This window comes from Excalfactoria chinensis, chromosome 5 (genome assembly GCF_039878825.1).
Source record: "Excalfactoria chinensis isolate bCotChi1 chromosome 5, bCotChi1.hap2, whole genome shotgun sequence".
Lineage (NCBI taxonomy): Eukaryota > Metazoa > Chordata > Aves > Galliformes > Phasianidae > Excalfactoria > Excalfactoria chinensis.
The window spans coordinates 50,859,274-50,881,573 of record NC_092829.1 but is presented as its reverse complement, the minus strand read 5'-3'; the positions used below and the strand labels follow the sequence as shown (position 1 = coordinate 50,881,573).

Below are 22,300 nucleotides of genomic sequence, written 5' to 3'. Positions count from 1 at the left end.
CCCCGCCGTGCTCTGGAGGCGCTTACGGTGCCGTTAATCCCCCCCAGCCCCGAGCTGCGCGCGCCGGTTACCAGGACGACGGAGGAGCGGCCAATCGGCGCGCCCCGAGCACGCCCCTTCTTTCTCCCGGGTGGGCGAGCACCAATCAGAGGGCGCTCCGGAAGCCGACCGGAGGCGCGCGCCCGCTCAGCGGCTCTTCCCCCAGCCTCGCTGCGTGCAGGAGCTGAGAGCCGAGAGCCAATCAGAGCGGGGGGAAGAAAGCGTGAGCGGAGCGGGCCCGCGTGCCGCGCTGCCTATAAAAGGGGGGGCCGGGCGGGGGCGCGCGGCTCATTCGCAGCTGGCGCCGGCGGGGGGAGGAAGCGGCGGAGACGGATTAGACAGACAGTGTGCGAGCCGTCGCGTGCGTCCGCCCCAACGGCCCTGCCCGCCGCCGGCCCCTCCCGCCATGAAGACCAAGTTCTGTAACGGCGAGGCCGACCCCTCTCCGCTCGGGCTCCTCCTGGGCTGCGGCCCCGGCTCCGGCGGGGGCGGCGTCGTCCTCCCCTCCGCCGGGCCGCCCCCCTCTCCGCTGTCCCACGGCGGCCCCGACGGGAAGGACCCCGCGGCGGCGGGCAGAGGCGGCGGTGCCGTGAGCCCGGCCTGCCCCGTGCCGCCGCCGCCGCCGCCCGAGGAGGAGCCGCCGCTCGACCCCCGCACGCGGCGCAGGGCCTATCTGTGGTGCAAGGAGTTCCTGCCGGGGGCCTGGCGGGGGCTGCGGGAGGAGCAGCTCCGCATCAGCCCCATCAGGTCAGTGCGGGCGGAGGGGCGGGGCCGCTTCCCGGGGGACCGCGCCGTTTCTTTCCAATCTCCTCGTTTTTCTTCCTTTTTGCTCTTTATTTCCCTTCCGAAACCCGCTGCGATGGGGCGGCCGGGTTGGACGGGGGGGTGGCGGTGGGACGCGTCCTACGGAAGGTGGGGCGGCGCGGTCCCTTCCAGCCCCGCTGCGCTGCTGCGATGGGCACTCGTGACTCAGCGCGATGACAGCTGCGGGAGGCAGATGGAAACGGGGGTGTCCTCGGAGCGCTGTGCGAGATCCTTGTCTTTTCTTTCTTTGCTAATGAAGTAATCTTCGTGTGTGTGTGTGTGTGTGTGCCGGTGGTCGGTGTCCCGGTGCTCTGTCGTTGTACTAGACCCGAGGTGTTTGCGCTTGTTGTATCAGATGACAGCACTGCTTATCGTTTCCTTCGAGTCCCCCTTGTGTAAATACCCCCTGTTAGTAATAACAAAGTATAAGCAGTTGGTAAATGTCAGCTGACTGCCTCAAGAACCTGAAGGTGCAGGAGGCTGTGGGACCCAGTGGGATCCAATGGGACCCAGTGGGATCCAATGGGACCCAGTGGGATCCAATGGGACCCAGTGGGATCCAATGGGACCCAGTGGGATCCAATGGGACCCAGTGGGATCCAATGGGACCCAGTGGGATCCATGCACCAGTTCTGAGGGAACTGGTGGGTGAATTTGCCAAGCTTGCTATCCATCATCATGGAAAGGTCACGGCAGTCTCTGATGTTTCAAAGTGAGTGTGATTGGCTTGTACAATTAAACATATTTAAAATCAAGCGATTCATTGAAATCTGGCTCGGATGGCCCAAGGATGGGCTGACGTTTCAGAGTGGGTTAAACTGTGGGATTTGGTGGTGATTTGGCTCATACTTTGTGAGAGCAAAGGAAGACAAGCAGTCAATCAGAACACAGGTATGAGTGCACCTGACTGCGGTGGCTGTGATCCTGGATGGATGGCATTGCAAATAGGTGACCCTAGTGGAAGGGCTTATCCTTCGGTAGTCTGAAGTAGGCTCCCTTTTAATGTCCTTGATTAGAGGTAGCTTTTGAGTTCTGGAGTGCGTAAAGCTGCTGAGGCTTCTGTTGAATGGAGTTCAGCCTGAGTAGTTCGCTGCCGTTGTTTGTCTGGAGGGGCTCCAAGAGAGGAATTTCTGGACTTCCACGCACTGTGTTCAGGCAGGGTACGTTTAAGCAGCATGAATGACGAGACAGTAACTCGGTTCATAAGATCTACTGGAGAGAAGAACTAAACAAATCCTGCGTGTTTATTTCTGCTATTTAAATAGCGATGTTTTCATTCAGGGCCTTGAAAATCTTTCAAAGAGCCGTCTGGCACGGTTTCATTGAAGCCAGAAGTGTAGCTGGTAGAACTAACCAACGTTCTGATTGCCTCGGAGCGGTTGGGTTCTGATCTTCATTTGATACCCTTTCCATCTGTCTGGTTTTCCTACCTGCTCACCTCTGTGGCTCAGTTACCTCATACGATTTCCCTAAACATCCCATTTTGAATGCCTGCCAAGCCACCTGGTTCTCTTCTGTCTGCTTTCTTGAGCACATTGTGCAGCTGCTGTTCTACCCTATTTTCTCAGGTTGGTTTTTTTTTTCCCTTCTCAATCATTGGCTCTCAGTCTGTAGTCCAGCCCCGATTCTGTCAGGCACCTCCCAGTAGATACATACCAAGTCATCCCATTTCTTTGGTGGCTCTCTCTGAAAAGTCTTCCTGACTTCCCAGAGAGATTGTAAGAGAACCCAAATAATCATTGATAAAAGCATTAAGGTGAGTGTCAGACTGGGACTGAGAGCTGTCATTTATCCGCTGTGTTTTAGATCTGCCTGCATTCCTGGGCTCAGAGCTCCCTGTGGGGTGTCACTAAATGTCTGTACTTCAGTGCTTTGGGTGATGGGGGAAACAGCATTGCAATGGTGTTGCAAGCTACAACGCAGGTAGTACTGTTTAGATGCTGGAGTTACATTGATGAAGGTGATGAAGTAGCATGCTGCTGGTAACAGTTACCAAGCTTTTGTATCTCTGCTTCCTCAACCCTTTTCTGTTAGCTGCTACTTTTGGACTATATCTGCTCTTGAAAGGTGATGGTAGTGGTGTGATAGACAAGGCTTTTTTTCTTTGTAGATGCTATTTGCATTTCTATTCTGACAGTAAACCAGAAGTTTCAGTACTTTTTGTCTGCTCTAAGAGGAAGTAGTGATGTGGGTGCTTTTCAACTCAGAACATACTGTGACGTTGCAGAAATGTTGTTAATGAACATACCGGGAGCAATGGAAATAATGCAAGAAGACAATGTGGTAGGGAAAATGCAGGTTGAGAAGACTGTTCTTGACGTTTGACTAGCAGAAACCAGGAGGTACTGCTTTGTTCTGGTAAAGCTGTAAAACACAGGTGCTGTCACTTTCCCTGATCACATGAGATGTCAGCATACCTGTCTGTAACCCCTGAGTGGCTGGAGGGCAGATAAGATGGAGATCAGTAGATCGGTCGTAAAAGGTGTGTTAGTGTGTCTCCATTGCATAGCAAGTGAACGCTCATCCAGATTAGCGAATAATCCATACCCTTCTCTTTGTAGAGGTGGCCTCAGCAACATGCTGTTTCAGTGCTCGCTACCTGATTCCATTGAGACAGTTGCAGATGAACCACGGAAAGTTCTGCTGCGCTTATATGGTGCAATCCTGCAGATGGTGAGTCCATGGAGCGCTTTGGGAGCGGGAGGGCTACTGTAGCTTCATTGAGATGTGTTTGGAGATCTTCATCTGTGACACACTGCTGTGTTATCCGTTTGGGCATGTGTTTTGGTGGCAGCGGGGTAGATGGCTAGCTTAAGGCAGTGCTCTTTATAGTTCGTTATTGTCTAGAACTTACACTCCTTTCTACGCAGATCCTGGCTGGCGTCTATCAGCTGAAGACTCATTTGCTGTCCGTTTGATCAGTAATGCTTTGTTTATGGTGTTAAGTTTGGACTGTGGTGTTCTAGAAACGTTATTAAAATCTGCTTCTGTGTAGTGATGTAGGACTGGCATAACTAGCAAGATTGCAGAGGACTTAAGCATTTGATTTCAACCTTAGGAGGGCTTACGACTGAGATTAGTTTTTGTCAAACTTAACTGACGCAGTGCTCAAGCATTTAATTAAAGACCTCATGGGTAACTGTGCTATGGGAAGACATGATCTATAGTGTTTTACTAAAGATGATGCACAAACATCAATGCCATATGGCCATCTCATTCCAAAATACGTTTTCCCAAGTGTTTGATGTGCCCCATAGCCAGCATAAAAGCTTAATAAGATGTTTATCAAACTCTCGTGCTATTCCTTTTTTTTTTTGTCAGTAAAAAAACAGTAAAATATAAACAGCATTTAAATTTGTCAAACCTTAAGAGAAACGGTTGGCAAATCAGTTCAAAACTGTAGGAAAATTTAGTAGGGATGATTTCTTCTAAAGCTTACAGGCTATTACTGTAGGGCTGTATGGCAGATCTTATCCATCTCTGCTAGACATTCGATTACTCTGCAGTAAATCACCATAAGTGTTCAGCCTTACGAAAAATGGCAGCTTCATAAAATTATGTTTGGATGTTGACAGTCGTTTCTATTTGACATAGAGGACCTGGCTTCATTAGCTGTTAATTTGTGAGATTTTCTAATAGTCGCTTGCTTTAGAAAAACTGATCCAATAGCTGCAGGATCTTCACTGTTCTGGAAATTTTGGTCCATTCTTTCTGCATCTACTGCTTTGCCCAAGCTGACCATCAAAAATCTCATTGGATGCTGTCACTTAACTGGCTTTCAAGTGTTTTTATGTAACGTGAGATGTAGACTTTACCAGAATTAATGTAAAAGGTTCCAGTGATTTGAAATAGCATGGAGCATTTGGCTACACTACCATATGTGTGATGGGAAAGTTAAACAAGTGTGTAAAAGTGGATCAATTCCAGTTTAAATCATCAGTACTTTGGCTTAAGAGAAACCAAAAATAAAGGGGGGGGGGGGGGGGGGGGGGGGGGCTGGGTTAGGGGGGGGACAAGGAAAAACCCACAAAAACCTGGAGAAACTGTTTCTAAAGAGACTAGGATTGGCGATACCATTTTTATTCATTAATGGCTTTAATGCAGTACTGACTTGATATGTAGAAGCCATCAGTAGGAACGTGGGCTGTAGAGCTTAATGTAGTGATAGAACTTCTGTTGCCCAAGAGCATGACGAAATGTAGTGTTCCCCCCCCCCATCACCCTTTTTTCTTTTATAAAGGAAAAGTAGACTCTAGTGTTTGGTCGCCCTTCTATTCCCTCAGGGCTTTTCTCAACTTGTCTTTTCCATGCCCCTATTTGCTGAAGAAATCAACAAAATTGGAGGCTCTAAAATCAGGGCACTAATTTGGTTTGAAAATTGAAAGTGTGTTCATAACTTTCTAACCTTTCTGCTCTTGGTGTTGAAGGATCTTTTGAGATGTCTAACTTCCTTTATTTCCGTAGTGGCAGTGAAATGACTGCTCTTGTTGGTGCAGTTCACTAAAGGTTAAGTAAGCAGAGAAAGTCCCAAGGTAAAACTTTCAGATTGCATTGAGGTTCACAATTTTTTGTCAACAAACATTTGTCTCTTCCAGCCCCTGTACCTTAAATGCAAGTTAACATATAAGCAAACTGTTTTACTGGGGGTATTTTGAAAACATAACTTAATATTCTAATGGATTTCAGCGTGGCTTAAGCAGAATCTTATGACAAGCCTCTTGTCATAAGGGAGTGTGTTAGTTAACTTTAGTTTAAAGCCCTGTAGAAATTAAGGGACGCCGCTTGAGTTTTGAGACCTTAATGCTAAAATGGTGACTGAGTTCTCAGTGGCTTATCTTTAACCGAATCTGGGTCTTAGTAGTTACCACTTACTTTTTGAGTCACTGTAGTATGTTTCAACTCCCGCCCATCTTGTTTTCTGTTGCAACTGGAGCACAAAGCAGTGATATCAGCTCCTCTTATTGTCCCTGTAAGTACTGCGGATCTGTAGCAATCTGCACCAAATTGATATGGATATAGCTGACCAATTAAAGTAAAATTTCTGAATAGAGTAGAAGTGAAATGTAGGTCCTCTGAACTAACTTGAGTGAATAACGCTGACGCCATCGTTTTCTTTGAGCCACCTTTGAAAGGAACCTTTTCTGCAGTTTGAAAATAGCCCCAGTTTGCTTATGATGAATCTTGGAAGACACAAATGTCAGTATGTGAAACTCATCCAATATAAGCCATGCCAGTTGGCTAAAGCTGCCACGCAGGGAAGGCTTTGTGCCTTCCTCTGTCATAACTGATATGTTCAAGCCAGTTTTTTTGTGTGTGTGCATGAATGTTTTGGGGGGAGCTGGGGGGAGATGAATGGAACTAGCATGGCCATTGTTATCAATGGTCACACTGGCATGGATGTTTAAAAATCAAGGACTTCTCTTGAGTATATCCTTGAGCAGAACCTTTTTTTTTTTAAGACAAGAATTTGTGCTTGTGACAGGTTAAAAGTACTAACCACATTAAAACTCAAATGTTTGAGGCACAATGCAGATATGTCACCCACTGGAAAAAGGGAAATGTCTTAATCTGCTTCTCTTATTCTCGCTCCAGCTGAGTAGCTAAATTTAAAGAGGAGCACTGACAATACGACTTCCTCATTGCAAAATGACCTGAACTCTTGGCTAAATTCAGTTGCAACGACTAAAGCGAGAAGTTCTCCATTTAATGCTCAGACCTCAAGATTGGATCTCGTATACAGATTGCTATAGTGGTTCTACTTCAATTCAGAAAGAAAAAAAAATTCCCACCTCCTAGAAATACCAATAGGATCTCAGCATATGTTAGAGCCAACAAAAGAAAAGCCCAAATTAAGGTGGATTTCTTTGAAGATCACCTATCGAAAGGTAAAATGGTGATTGATTCCCATTCTTTTACACGTGTCAAAAGAACCTTGAACTCTGTTTCACTGGGACTCTGTTAAATTTGCAATAGCTAAAAGAAAATCTTACATAGAAATGAGGAAAAACAAGCCCTATTCCTAACGTACATCTCTGCTCTCTCAGTTTCTCCATGAGCAGACGCAGAATGAGTATAAATGGTCGCCACTGTTCTGTGGCAAATCCTTTTCCATACCTGCCTTGCTGCCTTTTATTTTATTTTTTTTAACTAAATAAAATGCAGACTGCTGTGTAACTGTAATTATCAACGTCTTCTGTGGTTGTTGGTGTCCATGTCTGTTTGTAGCATGGAGTAACTACAAATCCCTGGCACTGGCAGACGGCTTGAAAGAAACCAAACACCTCTTACGGGGATATATTTGTGTTGGGTGGAGTTAAGGGTGTTCTGGGGGTAATGTACCACTTTAGTTGTATATGCATGTGTTCTCTGCTGCAGGCTTGCCCATGCGATCGTGCCTAGAGCACTCTGGTTTCCAGGTGACAGACACGATTCACGGTATAGTATGAGATCTCTGAAGTTGGAGCGTTCTCTACAGCTTTCATTTTCTTTAGTACTGGATGTCAATGTTTAAAAATAAGGCTTAAGTAGCACCAGCTACTGTCTGTGCTTCTGAATGTTTCGAGCAATAACAAAACCTCAAAATATCGCCCCTTCCTTTCCTCTGCTCCCTCACAAGAGAATGGTAACTTGAAATGAAGAGGATTAGAGAAGTCTTTGTGGCTTTTGAACATGAATTCCTACTTCAAGTCCTACATGTGTTTACATACAAGGACTTTCTAATTACTGTGTTTCTCCAGGCCTAGCAGGGGATCAGTGATGAAAGGCAGGTAGGCTCTCGGGAGCGGAAATAGTCGCTGCTGAATCTAAAACTGTTTGCATTCCCACCCTGCTCAAATAAATGTCCTTTGCCAGCTTCTAGAATTAGAAAAAGCTTCCCCTGCTTCCATAACTTCTCAGTTCAGTTCACTGTGGTGTTGTAATTTCTTGGGATTTGAAAATACTGCAGTACGATGATTTATACCTGCTTGGAAACAACTGAAGCAGAGCATGTGCAGAGAAGTGGAGTTAGTTTATAAGTTTTACATTTGCAGGAAGAGCTTGCTGTTACTTTGGGGGAAAAAAAAAGGTACAAATTGCTCCCGCTCTACAGAGTTCTTCTGTCAAGCATCTCTTTAAATAGAATTTGTCTTTTGATTAGAAAAGAAATAAATATGGGGAGCTAGGGAGAAAATGCTGGAAGAATTCCATTCTCTGCATCAAACTGCCAGGTGTGTAAACACAATCTGGTTGTCTTCTAATCACAGATTATGCAGAGTGTCTCCCCTTTTAGGACTTTGATCTCGTACCTGAAATGTACTGCATTAAATTAATTTCCACAAACAGTGAACCTCATAGTAGACTATATATGACTTTTTGTTGTCTGTGCATTTAGCTGCAACTAAAACCTAGCGAGATTTCTGCATTTGCTGAACAAATATTTAAGTGGTTTGTTCTCAGAGATGTTGAGCACGTGCCCATTCTTAGTTGATATTTCTGTTCGGAAGGACTGATTTAAAAACCTCTAGAGGTTATTTAATCCTTCTCCTATTTGAATAAATAAAATCTCCTCGTTGATATGAAAGTAAATAGCTCCCAGAACTGGGTGTAAGTTCGAGCGTGGGGTTAAAAAGAGAAAGAAACAACACCTGAAGTTTGTAATGTTTGAGCCAAGGGGGTAAGCTGGTTATGTAGGCGAATATCTATGCGATGGTATCTCATGATTTGAGATGTTTGGCTTTGAGCTGCTTCTCTCATAGATGATTGCGTGGACAAAATCAAACCCTAGTGCTTGAACATCCGTTGAACTCTTAAAGAGTTTAACTCTTAAATTTCTGTTACGTGAAATTGCGTCCCGCTTCACTTCATTCGTATTGACTGCATGTACTGGAGACTTTGCTAGCTCTAGGCTGAGTACATGGCCACTTGTGAAGACTGATCCTCTCCAAGCTCCCATTCCTATCTACAAGTTATTTGCGAGTTACTTTGCATTCATCCTCCTCTGGACACTAATGCTGTATGCTGAGGGAACAGAAAAGAGGAAGGGGTGCTGCAGAAGTCTCCTTTTCTGATGACTCTGCGGTAAGATCCCTAACTGCCTCCTTCTAATGGCACAGTGGCTGCCGTTAGGATATCTCCGACGCTAATTTGAGGTGGACTCCTTAGAACTGGCTAGCTCTTTACACGTGCCTTCTGTAAAGCAGCGGCCACCAGTTCAGGTTCCAGGGGAAAGCCTAATCTGCTTACCTTCTGATGAACTGAGCCATTCTGAGAGCACCATTAATCAGGAAAGACTCCTGGATGGTGAGTAACTTTCTGACTGTTCAAGAAAAAATCTGTAAGATGCAATAGTGGTATTGATGTAGGCCATGCTTGTTCAGAGAAGCTCTTTGTAAATTGCTTTAAAGTGTAGTTACACGTTTAGCGTTTAGTGAACGCGTTTTGACTTTATTATAATTTCCTTGAAAGGAATATAAACTAATAGTAGTCTTCATATTGTCTCGTTTTAAGCTTAGTATCTTAGTGGAATGGGAGGTACTTGCTGAAAGACCATCTATTCATGTTAACTATACTTCTTCTATAGCTTCTGAAGTAATGTAACTGCATAGCTTGTGTAAATCGTTAGCTTGTTGTATTGTACTGAAGACAGCTGGTGTTGCTTAACTGTATCCTGTTAAGTTCATATTTCCACCCGTTCTGGACATGTTAGAAGGTTGGAACAGAAAGGTACGCACACGGTTTTGTGAATCACACGTTTCATTCAGAGGGTGGAGATGCAGGCTGCCTTCATGGGCCTCTAAACTCAGTCTGGTTTAAACAGTCTATGGTGGATTTGCAACATAAGTAGCAGCCACAAACTGTCGCTAAATCTAAGCAAATATTTGCTTTCTCTTCTCCTTACCTTCAGACTTTTAAAGGACAAGGCTTTTATTATGTCTTGAATTTGAAATGTGTGGCTCTATTAAAAGCATGTGCCATTGAAGGTGGGGTTGCTGAGGGTGTGATTTGGTACTCTGAAGCTGCTTTCTAATGACAGTCACCAAGCATAGCACAATACATTTTGCACGGAGTTGGTTAAAGCTTTGCTTGTCTATTGCAGTTCTTGCTGATACATCTTTAGCTTACACAGACATTTCATTTGAAGATAAATCCTGGATTTGCATACTGAGTGCTATGTGCATGTTAACAGCCTGGACAGTATATGGTAAATAAGGAAACTGCAGCCAAAAGAGTTTAGGGGAAAAAAAAAAAGAAAAAAAACATTTAAAATTGGGTAATTACAAGTGCTTTGTGAGCTTTACCAACAGTCCTGCAAAAGTTTTCATGTAATTTACATAGTTGATCTCTTAAGTGTTTTAGCTGCAAGACGAATGTCATCCCAGATGTCGTTCAGAGGGACTTAATTTTCTCTTAATTAAAAGCATATATTTAAGCTTGTGATGCATTGAAATGCACTTTTGAAATAGTGGGAAACAAAAACACCTGAAACCCATCTCCTGGGCTGTTGACAGGAGTGGGCTGGTCTCAGTGGCACATCCTTTTTGAAAGGTTTTGGAATTGGTGGAAAAAATACTGTGGTCAGAGGTCAGGTGGATGCTAGTGCTGTAGCTGTCACAGATCAAGACACTGTTGAGACATCTAGTTAACTGTAGCAGGCACTTCGACTCCCTTTGTTCTGGTGGTTGCAGGTTAATCATGTTAAATTTCATCTTCTCATTGTGTTTGCTTTTTCTCATTCATAGAGGTCCTGTAATAAAGGAGAATCAGAACAGTCCCAAAAGGAAAATGACTTGCAAGTAAGTGATTAAATTTGCTTACTTAACAGAACTTTAGAAATAGGGAAATACCATGAGTCTGCTTGCTCTGAACCAGCAGTCAGCCTGCCTGCTGCCTGGGCTGTGCTGTTAGAAAGTGTGGAAAGTAAGGAAGAAAACACATCTATTTGCTCATAAAAGTGATGCAGTGATGGGAGCGTCTGTGCATAGTTTGGAGATATTTAAGTATTCTACATTAACTCTCCAACTTCTATATAGATGATTTTGTACCGATTCTTGCCCGTGTAACTACTGAAGCAGGGCTCTTTTTTCTGTGCTAGAGGAGAATCGGAACTCTACCTAATCCCTACTCTATGATCAATCAAACTTAACTCTTCTGGGGAAAGTAAACGGAGCTGGGGAGTTCCTTTTAAACACAGAGTGGTTTTGATTAGCATTGTGCTTGGATCATCAGCATTCTGCAGACTTTATACTACTCATGTTTGGAACCATTTCTGCTCATCCAGCACAGTGTCTGGCAGAGTGCAGTTTTTTATAGTCATCTGCACAGAATTTGGTAGCTCAGACTTCTTACCTTGGCAGTGTTTCTCCTAAGGGTAATATTGCAGCTTGTTAGCCAGATGGTTTGCTTCTTACACGTTATCATTTGTACTGTCATCTTTCAGTTTTGGTGGTGATTAAGGAGGAGTCTGTATTACTCAAGTTTAAATGCTGCTTTTTTTCTTGCGTTGTTTTTGCCTCCTGAGAATCTGAAACGGCTCAAGTGTTTTCCTGGGGAGTAGAACTCAACTCAACTTAAACTCCTTTCAAAGTGTTTGTTTTTGAATGCCTACTTTTGAAGTCCAGGTGAAATTTCAGTGAAGTCAGAGGAGCTGCCCTTGTTCTCAAGTGACCGATCTTATGGCAGGACGAGTTCTTTTGCTACTCCATTCAAACCTTTGTCTTTTAAGTGCCATGTCTGAGAGCGTTTGAACTCAAATGTTCTCCTGTTGCATTTGGGTAATGTTTACCCATATTCCTATCTCGAGGCAGATGGACACGTGCAGCTGTTCTTATTAATACTGCTGAAACAACGTTTAGAAACTTGCAAGCATAGCTGTGGGTTAGTTTAACATTCTGCATTTTCAACTGTCATAGATAATCAGGATGAGACAGACCCATAACAAAAGTAACCAAAAAGGTATATGGTAATCTCTCTGATTGCCACTCCTGATGCATTTAAGGGGAATAGGATGAGTGAAAAACATGCCCCCCTTTGAACTCTGCTATTAAAAGTTTGATTTGGGGTTGTAATCTGTGGATAAAGGGCTATAGGAAAACACTAGGATTGTCAGCTGTTCTAGAGCTGATTTTGTTGATGGCTACAAAAGTTTCTTTGACTTAGGATAAAATGGTGGGATAAAGGTAGGTGTGTTCAAGGAATGCTTAAGCTTGAATTCAGGGAAAGAAGCATACTTCTCTTGCAGAAAGTGCATCTGCAGGACTGGGGATTTATAGGTTATCTTCACAGATGATCAAATATCTCAATTATTCTTCACTTATAAAATCATTCTTTTTATTTGGCACTCACAGTTATCCAAGTATCCTGAATTCTCCTTTAATGAGCTGTGAAATCAAGAAGGTAACATCTTAGTGGGCACAGCCAACAAAATTGCTGTGGTGAGGCTTTAAAAACACCCTGGTGTTGCACCAGCAACACACAAGTTCAGTATCTGTTGGTGTTGGGGTAGACGTTTAGTAACCTACATCATTTGCTTTTCTTTTTGATGCTTGGTGTTAGGCTTTAGAACTTCCACATCTATGAAGTGAAGTGCACGTGAAATGATATCATGTGTCTTTTTGGCACATTAGTTCTGCCTCAGCTGGTGTGGAAAAATAGTGGAGGGTATGGATTTTTTGCATTCACATGAATGCAGTAAACCTGAAACTCTTAAGTGATTTCCTCGATGGGCTGTTCACTTTTTATTGAAGTTAATACTTCAGAATGTGGTTATTAGTCTTTGCTGCACGTTCCTGAGAGTTTATCAGTGCAGCAAGTTACAGGATGGCAATTAAAAAAAAATTAGCTGTGAAACTGCTTGAAGATTGCTGAAGAGTAGAACCCGAATAAAAAGGGTTATCTGCTGTCTGAGACTGCAGTGAATATGGTCATACAAAAGGCTCTGTAGTCCAAAATGCCTGAAAGCTTTCCTTGTTTTGGGCTTTTGTACTCAGACTTGTTAGTATCATGGGTCAGATTTTGAGGTGAGCTGCTCAAATATCAGCAGAGTTCATGAACATCTTGAATGCAAAGTGCAGCTGGATCCCTGATTGCTAGATCTATTTTATGGCTTCAGTTGTAGAAATAATCTAACAAGAAAGCCATCCTTCAGTGACTTTAACTGTGTTTTTGAGACATACTTTGTATAAAAAACCTGCTGGCCTATGATTGTTATGGGCTGAGTTTATTGATGTAAAGGAAACCTCATGAAGGCTGAGGTATGTTTGGACGTAGTGAAGGAAGAGTGTTTATTCATGGTCACCTCCTTACTGGGAGTTTAAATTATTCTCTCCTTTTAATAAATAAATAAAGAAGGAAGGCCTAAAACGTGCTTAGTAGTAACAAATCCTAATTCATTCTTCTGAATGAAAAGCTGGTTAGTTTGGTCACTCGCTTCACTTGCTTGCATGATTAAACTGTCTTTTCATGAGATACTGCTCCAAATTGTGTTAAAGTCACTAAGAATAATATTTATAGTTCCTGTGATGCATTTCAGTAGGATAAACTCCTTCAGGAAGTAAATTTGCAGAGTTCCCACAGCTTTGGGAAGAGAGAATAGTTTGGTTCTTGCACAGTCTTCCTTTGTGCTGGCCTGTGTAAGGGTATGCAAACTGTACTTGTTTCCTCCCCAGTTTGAGACTTGTTAAACTTTTCTGGAGGCATCACATCATGTTTTGATATATATATAATATATATATATTTAATTTTTGTTTTTCAGGGGGCAGAAGCCATGGTTTTGGAAAGTGTTATGTTTGCTATTCTTGCAGAGAGAGCTCTTGGCCCAAAGCTGTATGGAATCTTTCCACAGGGGAGACTAGAGGAATTCATTCCCGTAAGTCCTGTTTGTGATTAGTAAGTGGGCTGGTAGTTGTTTTAATTGATCGTGACAAGAAGGTCTCTGAACTGCTCAGAGAAGCAGGGATGTGGGAATGGAACACTTGGCAGTCTGCAGCAAGTGCTAGCTGTAATTCAATACAGTTACAGTGGGTGTTGGAGAGCCCAATTATGGCTCTTGCCAGGGAGAGATATCTAAAAATTCCTCAGCTGTAGCAGAGACTAATAAACGAAGATAAAAAGCTTGTTAGATACCAAACATAGCGCTGGAAGCTATAGAGTAACACTTCCCTTTAAAAGCAGTGAGTGCAGATGCTTTTGATGTCCTTAAATATTTATACTTGGTCTGCTTTGAGGGTATTCTTGGTGTGAGATTTGATATTCCCCATGTCTTGATCTAGAGCAGAATTGATTAAGTCATAAGTAAGCTGGGCTAGCTAACTCAGCTCTTCAAATACAGTTTATCAATTTAATTTCATACTGGGGGGCTGAGGAAAAGTGTATTGCTTAAGTGCTGACTCCTTCTTGTGCTTATCTTTCTCACTTAACTGTATTTAAAGAATACTGTACTTTATTACAGAGCAGGAAACTAAGTACTGAAGAATTAAGCTTGCCTGACATATCTGCTGAAATAGCCGAGAAGATGGCAGTATTTCATGGCATGAAAATGCCATTTAATAAAGAACCTAAGTGGCTGTTTGGGACAATGGAAAAGTAAGTTATACACTATTTGAAGTACGTGAACAAGATGGCTTGTCATAAACTTGATATTTGGGATGTTCTTCCTGACTGAGTACTCAAAGGCCATTCCTCGGTTATCTGATGATCTTAAATTACTTTGGCGGGATGGGGAGATACTTCTTCAGCCTTTATTTTTTAAACTTCCTTGATTTTAGTTAAGTTTAATGTTAATGTGGAAAGATGTTTGTTTACTGGCCATAAGCGCTGTACTGTTATCTTTATTTTTTAATAGGTATCTAAATCAAGTGCTGAGGATAAAATTTACTAGAGAATCCAAAACTAGAAAACTGAACAAGCTCCTCAGTTACAACCTAGCCCAGGAAATGAAAAATCTAAGGTAGGCTTATCTACAACTATCTTCTAGTTATCAATTCTATTATCAATTTGTGTATTTGTTGAAGTACGTTGTAGAGCATAATACCCTACATTCATTTCACTTTACAAGCTGGAGATTTTGTGGCTCTGTAGTCAACCTGTGCATAGTATTACTGCAAATTAATAAAATCACTTGCTTAAATCAGATGCTGATCAATAAAGTCCTACTTCTGTTCTGATCTTATGCTCATAATAAAGAAAACCTGCTAGGCTCTTGCTAGAAATAAATAGCACTTCAAATTCTTACAACGAAGCCCATCCTTTACTTAGAAGTGTAACTGAACTTAGTGTTGTATTACTTACTGTCTCTTTTATTGCTGTTTCCTAGAGCTATGCTTGAGGCTACTTCATCACCAGTTGTGTTTTGCCACAATGACTGCCAGGAAGGTAAGCTGGCCTTGTTCAGTGATGCGTTATTGAGCCTTTTTCCAGTCACTTGTTTGCTCTCTGGGAGGTAGTTGTGTTATTAAGGTACTGCCCTGGCAGCTGACCTGAAGGGAACAGCCTGTGCAAGTCCAGTATGCAGCAGCAGCAGGGCAAAATGCATTGACTTAACTGTCTGGGCTAATGAAGAGAATGATTGTAGTGTCATAACTCAAGCTAAGCGTGTACGTAAGCACTGTTAGTACAGGTGTGAGTTTCCTATTAGCACTATTTCAACAGCCTCAAGTGAGATAGGATGTTCTTTAGCCCTTTTGAAAGAAAGATGCTGGAAAAGTATGTGAATGGTCTAAGTGGAGACAAGAGAGAGGCAGGGCTTGAGGTGTGCTGGCTTGCTACATTCTGCATGTGGATGTCCTTTTACCTGTGCAGAGGGTAAGCTAGGCTGAGCTGGAAGGATATTATACCAGGACCACATGTGGGGCTGTTGTGTCCCAGCACTGTTAACAAAGGCTGAGGAATGGGCCTAGAAAAGGATTGTCCCAAAGGACAGGGATAGGGAGCACAAGGGGAAAAAGGCACTGAAATGAGGAATAAAGAGCTATCTCAATAGGAGTAGAATTCAGGATCTCATTGCAGGTGTGGCCAGGTGCAGTACTAGGGGAGTTTGGAATACTAGAGGGTTCGGACAAGCTTTGAAAGCTAAATTTTCAAGACTTAGGGAGAGTATTTGAAGCAATAGGGAAAATGTAGGTGAATTAGATTTGACATGAAAACAGATCAACACATGGGTAGTGGGCAGAATATAGCAGGAATTAGGATTACACCTAAATTGATTTACCAGTAGTAAAACTGCTATCATTTGACTGCAGGCAAGCTTATATGTTTTAGATAAGTTACTGTGATAAAGAGATTAGAAAGGCAGATAAAACAATCTCCCTTATACAGGGAGAGGCTGAGCTTTTCTGAGGTACCTATTGTGCCACATAGAAGAGCAAAATGATCGTGTCCACGGCTTTCAGGCTGCTGAAAAGCAATTCCTGTCCCAGGTGTTGTGTGATCAATGATGGTGCTGTGCAGGTATGAGAAGTGTTGCATAATTTAGACCTCCAGTGTTATAAGCAATTCAGCAAGGCTAATGGTGTCACCTGGTTTAGCTGCTGGCTAAGCACTGTCTTGGAGAAGCAAGAGCCTTGGGGGAGCAGACCTACCTCCCTGCCTGTACAGAAGAAAAATGTTTTGCTTTCTGCGTTTTCAAGGCTTATAGTATTTATCTTAACTTTGCAACTCGGCTGTTCCTATCACTCTTTTGTGTAGATGTGAGGGATAACTGAGATTATCCCAGCAGCATTTTTTTAAGACACAGTGTGGCTTTTCTGTAATTTCGCTGTGACTGAGTATGCTGTATACGTTAACATTACCTTACCTTATGTTCTCCTACCATTTTTAGGTAATATCTTGCTTCTAGAAGGCAGAGAGAATTCAGAAAAACAAAAGCTGATGCTGATTGACTTTGAATACAGCAGCTATAATTACCGGTAAGTCATTTTCTTGTTTTCTATTGGGCAGGAAGATGTATTGCATTTTGAAGGCTAGAATGAGAGCAAGTGTTGAGCTGCTGGTTATGTCTGTTCCCAATGAGTTGTGTTCTGCCCTTAGTGGTGGCCAACAGATGTAACTAGTCAAAACAGCTTTGGTTCTGACAGCTTTGGGTGTAGGCTTAGCAGAGAGAAAACATGGTCACAGATGCTGGAGCTTGCTGGGTTGGAGAGCTTGTTCACTTACTGCAGACAGAAGTAATACTAATGCTGATGCTAGATGTATCTGACTTAGTGCTAAGGTGTATTGCTTATCTGAGTATTTTATCTGTCGACATGTAGCTGGTAATTTATTGATAGCTGCCCATCTTATCTACTTGGTTTTAGTGACTTGCAAAGAAGTGGAAGAGAAATGACAGATGAACTCCTTCCTTTAGCAAATACTGCAGCGTGTTCTACTAAGTAGCCTTGTGCTTCTAAACTTGATTAAGCAAGAGCTTAATAATATAAATAAGAGCAAATGGCTGGTGTGCAAATAAAGACTATCTCTTTTTCAGAGGCTTTGACATTGGGAATCACTTCTGTGAATGGATGTATGACTACACATATGAGAAGTATCCGTTCTTCAAAGCTAGTGTTCTGAAGTATCCTTCAAAGAAGCAACAGGTGGGCACATCAGAATAAGTAATAAGCCGCTGTCTACAATCTTCAGACTCTCCTTTCCAGTTCTAGTTTAGAGTTGCTTTTTTCCAAAACATTTTTCTTCCATTACTTCCCAGGTATAGTAGTTCCTATAATCCTGACTACTTTTGCTTTAAAACTGAACAAAATCCATGACCAGCCATTCGGAGTAGAATTTCTACTGTGTGTTTTTTCCACTATGCACCACAGAAATGAAGTCCAGTAGTCGTGGAGTGCAGCTGTGAAATTAGTTGGCAGTAGCAAAATGTCAGTTGTTGTCCTTTCCTAAACCAGACTTCCAAGCAATTAGTAGAACTGCCTTTAATCTAACTCTGGCACTGTCAGTGTTTGGGGAAAAAAAAGCAGCATACTCAAAAGCCTGCCTAATTCTGAAAGAAGCAGATCTGCTTTGAGACAGGTTTGTAACTTGTTTTGATTACTTGCTTTCTAGCTTCATTTTATCTCCAGTTACCTGTCTGCATTCCAAGATGGCTTTGAAAATCTGAGCAATGAAGAGAAGTCCAAACTAGAAGAAGAAATGTTGCTAGAAGTTAATAGGTAATGCTCCTTTCTTGGCTCCATCGTGAAACTTGCATTGATAACTCGCCTCTGTACCTCAGAGAAACTTCAGCCAAGATGATGCTAAGCAGTTTCTATATGGTGAAGAAAATCCTGTCAGCTGCAAGCTTTAGATGTGTGGTGTGCATATAGCAAAGTAAATAAAATATTAGGGAAGCTGATGGAATTTTGTGCACTACCGTGCTTTAAGAAGAAAAGGTGCCACCACCTGCAAGCTACAGCTTGTATTCTATCAGGATGCTGAATTCGGTTGGCACTCGGTTGGGTGTTGTAGTAAATACAGTCTTGTCATTCCAGGTTTGCCCTTGCGTCACACTTCTTCTGGGGTTTGTGGTCTATTATACAAGCAAAGATCTCATCCATTGAATTTGGTTACCTGGTAAGTTCTTTATTATTAATGTTTCATTGAATTAAAGATGCATGCCATAAGTAACCTGTGTTACCTTATCAGAGTAAGTGAAATGGCTGCTCAGTGCAACTTGAAACTTCCAAGTGGAGTTTTAAAAAACCCCACCCATGTTTTACCAGCTTTTTCTCCTCCATTGTAATGGTAACTCCTTGGATTCTAAGAACTGCAGAAATGACTTTCATTGTACCATAGCCAGACTAGCCGTGCATGTCAGACCTTGCAGTGGGGTGACTGCCTGGTGGTGAAGTGATTCTACTGCAATAAGAGATCCCCTGCAAGAGGGAGACAGTAAGTGTGAATTGGAAAAGCGAGTAGTTGCAAAGCATACGTATAACGTGTTCTTATTGTTCAACAATATCAAGGCCCGTTAGCTTTTCTTTCCAGATAAACTGATGCAAGGTGTTTAGGGTACTGGCAGGTGATATAACTGTAAGGTATGCTGAATATCTTGCAGAAAGCATTGCAGAAACCAAACCATTCCTGGTGAAATCTTGACTTATTTAGTTCCTGTTTTTTTGCCTCCCTGGAGTTCTGGTGGCAGCAGCCAGCAGCGTTGGTTGAAATAAAAGATGGGAGGGAATTTTAGAGGCAAGAAAACCTTTGGGGAGATTATCTCGAGTAAATAGAACAAATTCATTGGGTTGATGGATTCCTTGTTTCTCCAGGAGTATGCATTATCCAGATTCGATGTGTACTTTGATCAGAAGAAGAAGCTCCAAGTATGAATGTGGGAGGAATGTGGCCTGTTGGTTATTGTACGAAGAGGGCAGCTGGACAGAACTTTCACCGTGCTTAGGCTACTGTATCTGTAACGAAGGTGTCACTGACTTCCAGTTCCTTGGAAGGCAGGAGTACAATACTGAAGACTGCATAAAAAATGACTTGTTTACAGTTTCATAAGTATGTGGAATGAGATCGAGAGGCAAAAGTAAAATACAACAGTGCAATATCTTAAAATCCTTTTAATCTAGAATTTAATCTAGAAGGTATTTTATATTCTGGGAGAAGCTTACAGTTAAGTGTCAATACCACCTGCATCAGAGCAAACAGTGTTACTGTATGTTTTCTAGGGGTTTGTTGTCATGATGGCGAATGTTGTAAGCAGAACAGCTGTAAAGGTGATACATTGTAGACATTGCCTCTTAATGAGATGGAAAAGCAAAGGGGACAACTGTTACACTGTGAAGTAGGCTTCAAATCTTACTGTGAGATTAGGTTCAACATGCCCCGTGAACACTATCTTCAAAGCTGCTGAAACCTTACACCACTTTAGCCAGAAAGCAAGGAAACACATTGAAGCCGTTTGCTTTCAAGTGTTATCTGCATATGCATGAATGTCACTCTTAAGCTGGTGTGCCTGTGAAGTATGAATGAACTTTGAACTGGACATTCCAAAGGAGTTTGTCTTCAACCGTTCATTCCTCATCCTCCAAGAACATGCTTTAGTCCAGCCTGGTTGTCTCTTAAAATGCTGCGTCCAGCACAGGGGGTTCTGTGGGCGGTCAGCACTGGGAAGAGTGCCTTGAATGACTCTAGCTACTCCCCAGGCAGCTGGATTGACACTGACAAGACTTCCAAATTGGATCCCGTCTCTCTTCTTGGCTGGTGTTGCCTCAGTATGTGGCTGTAAGGAATAGTAGAGCCAAAGACTGCAGTGAACACTTGAGGAAGTCATTGTTCTGCCCATCCAATGCTTACCATGGCTTGGGAGGCGCTTTTCTTGTGCCTCCGGTTTTCATCATGTTCCAGCAATGCAGTAAAGTGGGGCGTCTCGTGGGGAACAATAACATGTATATTGAAACTTGAGTATAATCTGTGTACATGTCATCGGAAGATTTCTTTAGACCTTTGGGAACTCGTTTATTTTGAACATCATTTGTTGTGCTTTCTAACACACTGTATTATAAATAATAAACTTTTAAGTCTACCCTTTTGTTTTGTTTGTATAGCAAATACTGTTCCAAGCAGTCGAAGAAAATGTGCAGCATTTCATGTACTGTATTGCATAACTTGTAAAAGCTGTCGCTTTATTCTCTAGTACAGAGAGTCATTTTGCATACACAATTATTAATGCTTTATAATAAATATAAAAAGCACTTGAAAAGATCGCAGTTGATGTTCTTAAGTCTTCTTTGTATCCGCAGGGTAAAACAGCTGCAGTTTCTGGCCTTAATCTGTGCTGGAAATACTTTGGTTCCGCCTTTAAGATAAGCTGGAGTTAAACTTGAGGCTTGATGCTGTGTGAGTTCTACTTAAATGCACCTTTTGCAGTCACTATATAGGTGAGTACTAATGGTACACTTGAGGAAGAAGGGAAGTTAAAGCAAGTAATGAGAGGTAGAGTGAAGCTCAGTTTAAAGCGTGTTCCTTTAGAGGTAAGCAGGTTGTTCATGTTTAAGAAGTGTTCTGTCCTGCTGGCTGCTCCAAGCAGTTAACAGGGCAGCGTCCAGGCTGCTAAAAGTTGGGAGCATGTTCTGAGTTTTACTGGCACTCTATGTGAAGCTTTTGTAGTATGAATGTTTGGGTAATTGATGAGGCCGAGGGCTTAGTTTAATGTATGTTACTGCTTTTGTGTCTATGTCAGGAATCATTGACTCAGTGTCCACATCACTTTGCAAGTCCAGATGCTGCTAAAAGGACCTGCTTTTAACTGATGAAAATGAAGCTTCTAGTATAAGCGATGCCAGCAAACCCCCATTCCCCAGCACTGAGGGTACTAACAGGATAAACTTAGCATGACTGTTTGGCAGCCCTCTTTGAAAATGCTTTCTGAAACACGGTTTCGCTAACAATGCTGCTTTCCCTCTGTCTATGCATGTCTCAGGCAGGTCTGAGGCAGGCCTTCCATAGGAATTGTACTCATCACCCCACAGCCTCTCTGGGCAGTCTGTGCCAGCACCTCACCACTCCCTGTATGAAGAACTTCCCCTTGATTGATATTCAACCTAAATCTTCCCTCCTGAGTTGTAAATAGAGAACAAAGGAGAAAGCAAATAAATGAATTCCTAGAAGGAAACATGTTGACTGTCTTTAGCCTAAGTGCCAGCACCCCCTCTTAGCTGATGTCTTCTACTCTACAACCTCAGTACTATGGTTTACTGTGGTCCAGCTGCTGGGGAATGCTGTGTTAAATTGCAGTGGCTGGAGATAGGTGCCTCAAGATAGCACTTTGTTTTCTCTACAGGCAGCATTTGTGGTAACATGTCACAGCCTTTTAGGAGCAGTGAAATTGTGAGTCTGGCAGACAGAAGCTGACTGCTCTGCTGCTGTTTCTCCATCCCAATGCAGCTTCCATGGCACGATGGAGCTGGTGCTGGGAGCTGGCAGCAGCTGCCAGGCAGCAAAGCACGGCCCTGCACTGTCTCTGCAGGTAGGGGGGGTGGAGCTCCGTGTGCTGAGCCTGACAAAGAAGAAAGCTTTTAAGGGTTCAGATCCTCCCCGAAAGATCCTTGCTGAAGCCATAGTAGAGCTGTACCTCAGCGCTCAGCAATGCTGTCCCTGGTGCCTGCTGGGTTCACGTGAAACAGCAAATGGAGCATTGCACTGGAGGTGAATAAATAGCCCTAATGGCTCTGGGCTGAAATGAAGCACAGTGTGCTCTTACAGGGCCTTGGCAGCGAGCAGAAAGGAGCTACTGTGCTGGGTACCCAGGCAACAAAGCTGGTCACTAGCAAACAGCCCACTTGTTTTTTCCTAATGTGAAATTCGCTTTTTATGGCTTTCATTTCCCAATGAGGCAGAGCCCCTGCAGACTCGGGGTTAAGTGTGATCATATTATAATGCACAAACAAAGACATACATGATGCGTATCTACCAGGCTCATTAAACAGGGATCAGCCACAAAGCCTGGCTGCTGGCCAGCCTGGCTGGCATGAATGGCCTGAAAAGACAGCTCTTTGAGCGGGCC

At 42.9% G+C, this 22,300-nt stretch overlaps 1 protein-coding gene across 1 annotated transcript; it reads left to right on the top strand.

The window, feature by feature from the left end:
- The first annotated feature begins 314 nt into the window (after positions 1-314).
- Positions 315-20,497, top strand: CHKA (choline kinase alpha). Its single transcript, XM_072336952.1, has 12 exons — positions 315-786; positions 3,405-3,516; positions 10,563-10,616; positions 13,574-13,687; positions 14,270-14,403; positions 14,663-14,767; positions 15,134-15,192; positions 16,637-16,724; positions 17,282-17,390; positions 17,857-17,963; positions 18,282-18,363; positions 19,059-20,497. Exons 1-12 carry the CDS (start codon positions 446-448, stop codon positions 19,116-19,118), a joined length of 1,365 nt encoding a protein of 454 aa, XP_072193053.1. The 5' UTR covers positions 315-445; the 3' UTR covers positions 19,119-20,497.
- The last annotated feature ends 1,803 nt before the right edge of the window (positions 20,498-22,300 follow it).

What these genes read in the sequence shown, in the direction of transcription:
- CHKA (XM_072336952.1), top strand. Translation starts at nt 446, where the DNA reads ATGAAGACCAAGTTCTGTAACGGCGAGGCCGACCCCTCTCCGCTCGGG. An exon ending in CTCCGCATCAGCCCCATCAG is followed by an intron (nt 787 to 3,404) that starts GTCAGTGCGGGC and finishes TTCTCTTTGTAG; the next exon opens with AGGTGGCCTCAGCAACATGC. An exon ending in CCATTGAATTTGGTTACCTG is followed by an intron (nt 18,364 to 19,058) that starts GTAAGTTCTTTA and finishes TTGTTTCTCCAG; the next exon opens with GAGTATGCATTATCCAGATT.